The 12029-nt window shown below is 32.0% G+C and overlaps 1 protein-coding gene across 1 annotated transcript in view; it reads right to left on the bottom strand.

The window, feature by feature from the left end:
* Positions 1-6233: 6233 nt before the first annotated feature.
* Positions 6234-12029, bottom strand: part of LOC108970484 — a 70551-nt gene continuing 64755 nt past the window's right edge. The window contains exons 2-6 of the mRNA XM_018935911.1: positions 10385-10462; positions 10141-10322; positions 9798-9996; positions 9634-9740; positions 6234-7861 (exon numbers count right to left, since the gene is read on the bottom strand). Coding sequence (XP_018791456.1) covers positions 7739-7861; positions 9634-9740; positions 9798-9996; positions 10141-10322; positions 10385-10462 — 689 coding nt within the window. The 3' untranslated portion in view covers positions 6234-7738. The remainder of the gene's footprint in view (positions 7862-9633; positions 9741-9797; positions 9997-10140; positions 10323-10384; positions 10463-12029) is intronic.

The raw sequence follows: 12029 nt of genomic DNA, 5'->3' as shown, positions 1-12029 counted from the left end.
TAAAAGCTTATTTTACAAAAAGCTCCACAATATTAAATATCTCTCAATAACAGAGGTAAACATATATACGTATAATTATGTATTGTGAAACTCTTTGGGCATATGCACGTATATGTATAGTATATTGTAGAGAACTATGTAAGTGTCTTGAATTAACCATCTATTACTGAACTCATTCTAAATCATTTGAGAGGTTATATACACTTGTGAATTTCTCAAACTGGATTTTTTTTGCTGAAACCGTGTGACGTCTTTTAACATAATATATATTAAGCGGACATCTTAATTTAACCGCGCACACTGAACAATAATAAACGGTCCAACATTTTTTTATGTTTTTTATGTTATGTTAAGGACAATCTATGAAGAGGACAATTCTATTAACCGGACAGGAAGGATAGTTCGGCCAGTGTCCGTTAAAGGATATTTCACTGTTGAATGTAATAATACATATATTAGAAAATGTGTTGTTGCAAAGGGTACACTAAAGCACAGCGAAGCTGGATATATGAAGAGGTGCAAACAACAAAGGCACTCTGCTCACATACCGACGACTGATAAGTGGATGGTGAAAAGTTGCTGGAGAACGTACTGAAATTCTTCACGGATGTAAGGAGCCCTCCGTCAATCCCAGCTTTAAGCTTCCAGACCACTGTAGTGTTTTCTATAAAACCCGTGGACATTGCCTGGAAGTGCGCCCTGCCAGCGAAGGGTACACTAAAGCACAGGGAAGCTGGATATATGAAGATATCCAAACAACAAAGGCACTCTGCTCACATACCATACATATGTGGATGGTGAAGGTTAGGGGGGTACTCTCATGTGAACGCATACATTTTACCACTTTTTAGGAATTTTTTTATGCGACAACAAAATTCAATCATTTTAATTTTTTAACATCTTTTTTTATTTGTATTTTGAAATGTACAAAAAATTTTTTTTTCGGCTTTTACATTTTTAATAAATATTTTTTTAAATCAAGTAGTCCAAAGTAATTCACCGGTCATGGTGATAGCGGTTGTTCATGTTGTCTGAAATAAAAAAATCGAATGGGTTATTATTCAGCAGTTCTGCGGCTGTCATCCCTACCAAATATAATTAATTTCATTAAAAAAAGAACATGTCGAACTTCAAAAAAAAAGTGAAAGTTGTTTTTTTTTTCGTTAAATATTGTTTAAATAAAATATGAAAATATTTTCGAAAATAAACCATTCTGGTATGTAAATTTTAAAGCAATCGGTTGAATACTTTTTTTTTAGGACCATGACAGTCTCAGAAAATGATGATTCGAGAAAAATGCGTTTAGAAACGTAGCAGCAGCAGACTTGTCATGACGCTTGGTCGCTTACGACACGTCGGCGCCTATGAGCTGTAACTTATCAAATACTACGAATTTCGGTCTGAAATTTTCACAGCATGTTTTACTATCAAAATATAAAAAAAGGAAAACGATTTTTCAAAGTGATTACATGAGAATACCCCTTAGGGAACACAAGCATACGGATGTTATATACACTGACTTTAGCAACGTTTTCGATAAAGCAAATCTTAAGACTCTTGTAATTTTCTGGGCGTTCAACTAAGATTTCTTCAATATATTCAGTATAATATTGTAAAAACACATTATTTTAGATTTAACACAATTTTAAGTCACCAGAGAGCTATTATCGAGCTCCTTCCGAAGATTGGCTACTGGTCCAAGAACATCCAAAACTGTTCGAAATTAATGGCCGATTATTAGTATGAAGCGCAATAAATTCTGGAAATACCACTACAGTCGGCTTTGGTTATTCAACTTGTAAATAAATTAAATGCGTCTTCAACGTTTTCATTAATTTTTATTAGTTATCATCCAAATATGCACATTCAGTTAGACACTTAGAAATGGAAAAGGTATTTATTTCACGCTCACAAAGTTTTGCTGCAAATATCAGTTACAGTAAGATTTCATTTTCATATTTATTCGCTAGTTTTGTCATATTTTTTTTGATTAGCTTCTCAATACATCCATATATATATATTTTTATAGTTATTTGTTAATATATTTCTGTGTTAATTTGTGTTTTTGTTTTTACTTTGTAAACTTTAATCCATTTTTTTTTTTTKTTTTTCTCAAAGAAAAAAATATTTGTATATTCAAGTTTTTGTTCGCTAAGTTGCTTGTCCTGTAGAAAGAACTATTGTATTGTGTGTAGAGCCTTTAAGTTCCGTTTGGTGGGTTTAGTTTTTGAATAGAGTATGTGTAATATTAGTATTCGAGTGTTGCCATTTTCTTTTAGAAAGTGTTACATTAAGTCAGTAGAGAAACATAGCTACATATGTATGTATATAGTTGGGTATGTTAGTGGATTTTTCCAAAAGTCCCTATTTTGAGTTGTCATAGTTCTAGATATATACTTTTATCATGTGTATATGTATATAGATATATTTATGTTCATATATATGTATATATGTTTATTTAATAATAATATAATTTGTACGAGTTCTAATACAAATTGTTAAATAACGAAGACATATGTTGCTATATAGGAAATTAAATCATAATCACATTTAGGTGTTTTTTTTTTTTGGTTTTAGTGTAACTTTTTTTATCGTAGAAAGCTCTAAATTCAAAGCTATTAATCCATATTAACTTTTTTAAAGCAATTTTAAACTGTTATTGACTTTAGTTATTTGCTAAGCAAAAAAATTATAATAAGCTGTTTTGGTATTTAAAATAATACATATATCTTAAAGTTTTGAAATACTTCTGTTATTAAATGGTTTTAAATATATACTCTTTTATGGGTGTTATGAAACCTCGCTATTTAAATTAAGAGTTTCTTTAGGTCGTAAGTAGTCCACTCTTTTCTTATTAAGCTTGAAAGGAAGAATATCGTTTTTTGCCAAGAATACATGTATACATATATAGTATGTCATATTCTTCTTCTTTATTGGCGACGTCTAGCTTACGCGGTTGTAGCCGAGTATATACCATACGATTTACTATTTTAATAGCTATTCTGCTGCGAAGGAGGAGTACATAACTCAAATTGTATGCTATACTGGGAGTTGGAGTATAAAACTCCTTTTATTAGACGTCGTTAGAAGTGTTGATAATTGTTTTTGTCGGAAAGTAGTTCTTCGCCTGCAACATAGAATCGGTTACTTTTGAAAGCAACGTTCATGTTAGAAAAAACTCAGATTAGCAAAAAAATTGGAGTGTCCGTTAAAAAGTGGTTATATGTTGGTCACATATTGATTATATCTGACAGCGGAAAACATGAGTTTTGGTTATGAAATATACATATATATTGCCTATATTTGGTAGCAGAAAACAATTTAGTTTTGGTTGTGTAATGGTTATATATAGGTTACAGCGGAGCTCAAATTTTTATTTAATTTTTATAAAATAATCGTGAATCGTTAGCAATAAAACATTTAATTTTGATTTTTTCTGATGATATGTTGTTTAGCATTTTAGGTGACGAAATACAAAAAAAAAAAAAATAAAATTTATAAAAATTTGTTAGTTGTTATTTAGTACATATTAACAGTTATGATTGTTTTCCCAAAGTGTGAAACGTACGGAAACACTCTAAAAATTAAAGCTCACATATAAGCTAACTGCAATGTTAATATAATTTTTTTGGTTAATTTATAGGTTTTGCTAAATTTACCTACAAACTTTAATACTTTATCAATTGCTTTATATATAATATTTCATAGTTTTATATTTTTTGCTTATTTTAATTCTTGTTTAAGAATTTATTGCATGCAACATATGCGTACGATTAATTTTATTAATATTTTTTTAATATATAATCTGTGTTTTAACTAATACTTTGTGGTTTGCTTTCTATGCAAAATCACGACATATCAAAACTCTGTGTTTCTTTGAAGTAAGCGTATAATTTGAATATAATTTTTTTTTCATATTTTCCAATATTTATTATATTTTCTATTTTGTTTACAAGATAGAAATTTCTCCATTATGCTTTGGTTTTTTCTTCTTCATTTTGATTATAGTTTTTTGTAATGACTTCGCGCTTCGATTAAGCACATATTTTCTGTCTTCTTATAAATATTTATGTATTTGTGGTATAAATAAATATTTTTGTACAAATTTACTATGCAAATGTACCGTTATACTTATATATGTATTTCAATGCATATGTATGCATTTAGTTACAGTTAATAGTATTATATACTTGCCAATAATTTTTGATTTTTCTTAGTAAAAATGCTGCAAATATTATTTGATTATTTTGTGTGAGCAGCTAATAATTTTTATCGCATGCCACAAAAACAAAATTTCATGTTGAAATTGTTTATGAAAGCGTATTTGTATTTTGGAAAAAAATTTTTAATAATTTCGAATTAGAAGGTGGAAATAGGAGGTGGCACTCTCAGTAGCTTTTTTCGAACAATTTCGTAATTTACTAACATTTTCTGCCGTCATTATTGCTATTAAATAATTAATTTGCTATTTAAAATTCTGCAGTGACGATAGAGAGGCAAACTCACAATATTTACTAAATAAAGAATAAATTTCACCCACATTTTAAGAATTTGCAACGCTAGCTTTTGCTTTAGATCCAATGTATGCCTTCAAGGAAGTATTCAAGTATAACTGTCGAAGGTTTCGAAAATTGAACTCCGCTGGCAAATTTAAAACTTCCATACACAATTTCAATGAATCAGCGGAAAATGTCCAAAATATAAAGGGCCATTATGATTTATGGACTTATAATTGATACTAATGGCTGATCCAAGTATAGGTACTTTTTAAATAGCCTTATTTGACAGATTACGTGTGAGTCATGTCAACCTGTCATGTTATTTTTGTTCAGTATTGTTTGGCATTTATCATGGAAAGATCTACACCTAAACAACGTTTATAAATCGTTCAACTTTTATTACGAAAATTCACGTTCTGTAAAGAATACGCTTCGCTCCAAGCTCAACAAGTCCAAGTTAACACAATCGTCCTACTGAGCGTAATATTCGCCACGCCCATCTTGAGTACCATCATTAATTGTTGGATAATATTCGACCGAATAGACCACGTCCAGCGCGCAGTGAAGAAAATATTGCAAGCATAGCTAAGAGTGTACACGAAGAGCATGGAGAGTCGATTCGGCTTGGCTCGCGAAAACTCGGACTGACGTATGGAATGACTTTGCATCGAGATCTCAAATTAAAAACTTACAAAATACAGCTGATGCAGGAACTGAAGCCGCTCGACCTTTTCAAGCTCTTGAAAAATCTCAAGAAGATTCGACGTTTTCGAGAGAAATTTGGTTCAGTTATGACGCACATTCCTGGGTCAAAGGATATGTAAACATGTATATTTCTTTAAAAATAATGACGGTGAGATCGTCAATTATCGCGTAATGAACCGGCTATTTGATGCCTGAAATTGAAGCTCATGATCTCGGTGGCAGTCGGTTTCAACAAGTCGGCGCCACTTCACACACATCATATTAATCAATGGACTTATTAAGAGAAGACATAAAATTTCACGGTTTGGGTCGGTCGGGATCCTATGGGGATATTTACAATCTAAAGTAAACATTGGGCGTATCATTCGGCAGTTAATCCAGTCGAAATGCTCGAACGGGTCATCGAAAATAGGACTCAAAGGATAGACCATATGAGACGTAATTGCGCCCAACATTTGAAATAGATAATCTTCAAAAAATAAATACCAAATAATGCTATTTCCAATGATAATGAACATTCGCCAGTAAATTTGAAGTTTCGCTTCTGTGTTTTTTCTTTAAAAAAGTAGGGAACTCTGAAATAGATAAACCTTATGAGAAAGAAGCAAGATTTATGGCTAGGTTATTGAAAGCATGCATGTGTTTTGAAATACTAAATACTTTGCATATTGAGCTCTAAAAGTGAGTTTTGACAGCGCTCTCTCGAATAAACGCGCTTCGTACTATGTCATCCAAGTTTTCAGTTTGAACAGTTAGTAAAAATAATATGTTCTATTCGCCACTCTCTCACGCCTGATGCAACATATAAAATGAAATTAAGCTATGAAATGAAAAAACATACCAAAATAAAATTTTTATATTTACTCTGCATAAGTAAATATATTTTTGCCTAATTCTTTTTTTTTTTTTAATTTTTTCGGGAATAATTCCCGCATATTGTCTAACTATAGTTAATGATATATATTTACCATATGTATATAGCTTTCATATTCATATGACATTTGTGTATTTTGCATATATTTATCTAAAACATCTATGTTTGTTTGGTTTTGTGTTTTTAAGTGTATAATCACTTGGAATAGTTTGTTTTCAGGCTCAAAGTATAGAAGTTATTTGTTCGGTTTATGTTTTAGTTTATGCTTTGACGCGTTTTCCGTTTACTTTTTTGTCGCACTGTAAGATATGTACATTCTTAAGTTGCTAAGTGCGTGTTGTTGTTGCAGCAATTTTGGCTATAAAAATCGTGTTTTCTCGGTTTTATGTTTTCAATTTGTGCTGTTTGTTGTTTTGGGTTATAGTAAATTTGTAAAATAACGGTACAAATTAAATTGTTGCTACATATTCGCACGCATCTAAGTTTCTAGCTACAAAATGTTCAATGTGTTCTATATACACATATAACGTGGATGGGTAGGTACATACATATATGTATGTATCTGTGTGATAGCTAGAAACCAGTTGTGATACTTAGCAATTGTGTTGTTGTTATTGTAGGCGATGTAGTTTGTTGTAAATTCTTAAGAAAGCAATTTAAGCGCACATTTATAGTTGCAAAAGTGTCTGTTGATATTTACTGTTTGTATTTTATAGCTGCGACATGCCATAGCAAGGCTTATACGCGTGTGTAGGAGTATGTTTGTGTGCTTGTATGGAATTGGTGGTGTCCTGTTTGCTGTAGTTCTTAGTTCGGTGGTATAATTTGTTGGTACTTGGAAGTAGTTACCTTTAGTGCTCAACTTATACTCACACATACAAATGTTTACTAACTTTTTTGTATGAATCTATGTATGTGTGTGTATCTTTGTTTTTGTAATGCCTGTCCTTTGCACAACAATTTATCGAATGCTCGAATTCTTGGCATTTTGCTTGGTAAATAACGCTGTGGCAAGCTTCGGGTGATATTTTTGCTTTAAAGGCAATAATTGTGTTCACACACATACATACATATATAAAGTTATATACGAATATATGAGTATGAGTATGTATGTAAGTAGTTTTCGTAAGTTTATGTTGCCTTGTGTGTGTGCATGTGTATTCGATTTGTTTGTCTTCCATTTATGTGTGTAAATATGTAGGTACAAGTGAAAATAGTTTAAATTCTTGTTTGGTAAATTGTTTTTGTTTGTTGATTTGTTTGTATATAAATTGTTACATTTTAAGTACTTCTGTTGGCTAGTGAACTGCTTTATAAAGCCATTTAATGTAATTTAATACTTGTTTCATTACTAATTTAACTTAAAGTCTAAGCCTTACAACTCGATTTAAACGCTGCAGTTTATGAATTTTAGTTTCACACACCTACATCTATATGGATTTGCCTTACTAATTCCATATATTACTTGGCTATTTATTTTGGCTTTATTTTCGCATAAAAATTGTATCTAAATATTCTGGTTTTCTTGTATTTGGCTACATATTTTTGCTCTTTAGTGTATGTGTGTACCTACTTAAAGGCTTCAGCTGACATTTTATATGGAATAGCTATTATAGCTTTACTTTTCGTTTATTTCATCTATAATCTTCTAATGCGCCATTCAATTGTTGATTTCATGACAAACTTCCATGTAGTCCGGATCGTGCATAATGCCCTTGATCATGTCTTTGAGCATTGTATAACGCGGGAAAATCGGATACATTTTGGAGCTGCCATAATCTTCCTGGAAATAAATAATACCCAAAATTTTTATTTAAGTTTTATATTTTAGTTTTTTAATTTATTGTAATAACGAGCTCTCCTTTTAATTTCTCTAAATAAACAAAAGTAAAATTCTGACCTCAAAAATAATTCATTGAATTCGACATCTAATTCTGAGAAATGCTTAGAGGTAATTTGTTGTTTTATTCGTCATATGCTCAGTAAACTATGAACTTTAAGTGCGAGATCATGGACACTCTCAGCAAGCAAGAAGAGACCTCTCGGATCATATCATTCACAGTATATAGCTCTATTTTCAACATAACACCGTAAGCGGTGTGTGCGCCAATAAAGAGTAAGAAGTATAGCGCTATTCTATGATCTGGCATTTGAACAAATCAAGAATAAAACCTTGGCAGGAGAAAAAACAACCAACAATTTTTTGAAAACTTTTTTGAGTAACGCAGCTCTTTTATGAATTTTTAATACTTTTGTCAACTGTGGAACGTTTTACGGACAATATCTTTTAGCAGTAAGTTTTGTAGGTGTAGGCGTTAGAGTAACTTGAAAAGTATATCACTTTTTAATCAAAATTAATCATTTTTACTGCGTGTGAAGCAAACAATAGGTGTTGATCCTGTTATGCAACGCTGTGTCAGAAGTCCCTTGACCTTTAGAATGATATGAGCAGAGAGGAGCGACGCTAAAATGATGAAGGAAGTCTGTGGAAGCACTGCCCTGGGGGGTTTCGCTTCACGAAACTGGTTTATGAGTTGCTCATTGGTCTATCAGACTAACCTTTCTTAAAATATGTAGAACTGAATGCACGGTTGCAGTCTTTTGTCTAAATATCATCTCTAAATTGATGTTTGAAGCGTCGAACAACTGCTTAAAATTTAATCTATTAAAAAATAGATTTGACAATGCTTGCGTTGCTTTCGAGCTCTTGCACATGATTTTGGCGATCCCTTCAGATATTTAATTTCATATAATTGTTAGTGACTTCCTTTGATTTCGATAGGTGAGCCAGATCTTAAGTTAAAAATTACAACGAAAAGTTACATTACTTTACATATATATAAATAAAAATAATAATCTTCGGGAGGTTAAAAAAAAAACTAATAACTAAAAATATAATGCGCGGTCACGGGGCAAGCAGTCTAGTTGGCAAGCACATGAAACATGTAGATGTAATTTTACAATGACAGTAGTACTGGCAAAAATGTACTCCGTAAAGAGGATTTTACTATCTATAAAAATTCCCGTCGTAGTATCTCATCGAGTAATAACTTTATTCGTCGTTTTTCGTAAAAATTCCCTTTAGGCATAAATGTGCTCCTACATTTGGTATTCATGAGTGTTTTGGGTCATTTATTAGACACCTTTTAAATAGTAGCTTTGCAGTTATATACATATCTATGCATATAAATACCGCCCTTGAGGCTATAGATCAAAGCAAAATGAATAAAATATGTGTTCGATGAAATGTGCTTTCCAAGATATTTCGAGCAGAACATGGTCTTTATACTAACAATGGATCCACACTCCGATAAAACAATAAATGAACCATATTTTATTCCTAAAAAAACCAATATTGCGTAGGTCTTATTGGAAGATTTTTGTATATTCACTCCAAAAAATATTGATTTAAAGTAAATTTTCTGGAACATAACAACAACGACTGAGTAATATAAATATTTAAATAATAATGATGAGCATTTATAAGTCTTGAAATATACCAAATTTTTGTTGTAATTTCACACATTTCAATAAATATTTATCGCTTCCTCTCACCTTGAGCACTCTGATTAAATGCCGCAGACCCAAGTATTTTTTCAGCAGTCGATATAAATCATTTATGAGTTGTGTGTTCTCGTGTTCGATTTGTGCGGTGGTCATAACTGTAAACAACGCGTTTTTTATTACAAACAAAAATGCACTAAAAACAAGACACTCACCTTCCAAACGTTCCATGCGTTCGCGCTTCTCCGCTGCCTCCTCGGCCAATTTGGCTGAAGTTTTCACACCTTCACCGGATTTCTGTGTCTTCTCCATAATCGCGCAAGCACGCATCACATATGAGGGCACGGTCTCTTGCTTCTCTTGCCTGGGTATGTCAATCAGCGTCCAATATTGCGTCTCTAAGCGTATAACGTCCTGAGAAAAAAAATTGTTTTTTTTTTTTTTTGTTTGAATTAAATAAATTTTTTTTTCGAATTTAAATAATTTTAATTTTTTTTTTAAATGACACATAAACTATAGTGGACACTCTATTTTTGAATTATAAATTATTCTACTCACTTTTATCATCAACTTCAGCATTGGATAACGCTGGAACACATTGCGTTGACTCTTCGAATCGCCATATTTATTCATGAGCGTTATAAGCGCTTTCTTAGCTGTCTCATATGACTCCTCCAGCCGCAGCCGTAGTGCTCTTAAACGTTCATTAGTATCGATTACCTCATCACGTGTCATGCCACCTGCAAGTATATAAATTTGAAATAAAAAAGTTTATCTGTTGGCCGTGTTTTGTTTTTTTTACTTGGCGCTCCCTCATCTTTGACATCTTGTACAATGCGACGGACACTCTGCGTAAATTTCCCCACAAAATTTGTGGTTGCTAAAAACATAAGAAAAAAATTGCGATTTTATTATGTATCTAAAGCTATTAAAATTTTATTGACCTAATAAATTATTTTTATTATAAATTAAATTTGATCTATTTCTTAATTCACTTAAGGGAATACATGGCTTTACGGGTTTCCAAAAACCGAATAAGTCAGTAATTATTAAATTCTAAAATACCTTTAGATATTGTCCTATATTTTCAAGTTGATCCAAGTCGTAGTTTCGGAGATACAGCCCAGAGAACTAGTGCGTCCGAATCTAGTTAGGCTAAGTGCGCCGCAGTTAAACACGTTTTTCTCGTAACCGTGTTTTTGAAGCAGGTTGGCAAGATTTCTTCAAGAACTGCTCCACCGAATTTCATAAAATTTTACACAGGCCTGTCAGATACAATCCGTAAAGACTTGAAAGAGGAATTGTTTTTCGATTGCAACTATTTTTCACTTAAAGTTTAATTTTTTTGTAAAAATATCTACCAAAAGTCCAATTATTTTCCTTCGTTCAAGTTTTAAGTAAAGTTTTAACGAAAACAAGTATTTCTTTCACTTTAGATGTGAGGAGTGGGCGCATCTTTTTTCTGAGGGGTCGCCGAAAATGGCATCGCAATGGCCGAGTTGAAAGAATATATTTTTTTAATTTTCAGAAACCGAGGAAACTCATGTAAGCCCTTAATCTACAATAGTTCAAGGACTGTAGAGGTAAAACCATTACCATTTATCAAAATGACAAAAACAGCTGTACTGGATGAACAATTATTGAACTGAAATTCGTAATCATAGCACCTCAAAGACTTCACCCTAAAGACCTCTTAGCATATAAGTCGCAAAAATTTTATTTACTGTATTTCAAATTTTGGTATATTGAGATTAATTAAAAATAAATGTTGGGAAATTCTCATAACACTATCACTTATGAACTAAATGTAGCAGCAGAGAGAACGACTCTAAATTTTTATCTACGATCTATATGGAAATGAACCAGCCATGGACGAACTTCAAATGAAATTCAGTTGGTACATTATGCCAATATAAATCGCGTTCTAATATAATTTTTCTTTTTCAAATTCACCGCCTATTATACGGATTCTATTTTAAAAACTTTCTTTTATCCTTTATTCTAAATTCTACTACATTTAAAAGTTATTCTGCTGGCACTCGAACCTGTGGCTCCAAAATACCTTCACGCTATTTCAAACACCTCAGCATGTTTAGTTAACAAACCGCTTCCATTAATGCTCTTATATACAGTTATGAAGGTCTCGGTGAGAAAGTAAAAGCAGCTATTTGCATCGCCTCTCTTTGCTGACAATCAAACACAGATGGCGCTCAAAACTTTTTCTTCATGTACATATTAGTGAGCGAATAAGCGCCATATGAAAAAAATACTCAGAGAGAGTCTTAATATTAACCAGAATAGCACTCTGCAACTCTTATATTTATGTTTAGCTAGAGAATGTTCATTACCAAACTCTGGCATTGACTTTTGCAGATTAATGTGTGAAACACAATGCTAGGGACAGACTGCAGCAGCACGACAATGAACTGAAAATGGCGTTGTGAATC

Source organism: Bactrocera latifrons, unplaced genomic scaffold (assembly GCF_001853355.1).
Source record: "Bactrocera latifrons isolate USDA-ARS-PBARC rearing strain unplaced genomic scaffold, ASM185335v1 scaffold_3, whole genome shotgun sequence".
NCBI lineage: Eukaryota > Metazoa > Arthropoda > Insecta > Diptera > Tephritidae > Bactrocera > Bactrocera latifrons.
This window is presented reverse-complemented; position numbering and strand designations above follow the sequence as displayed.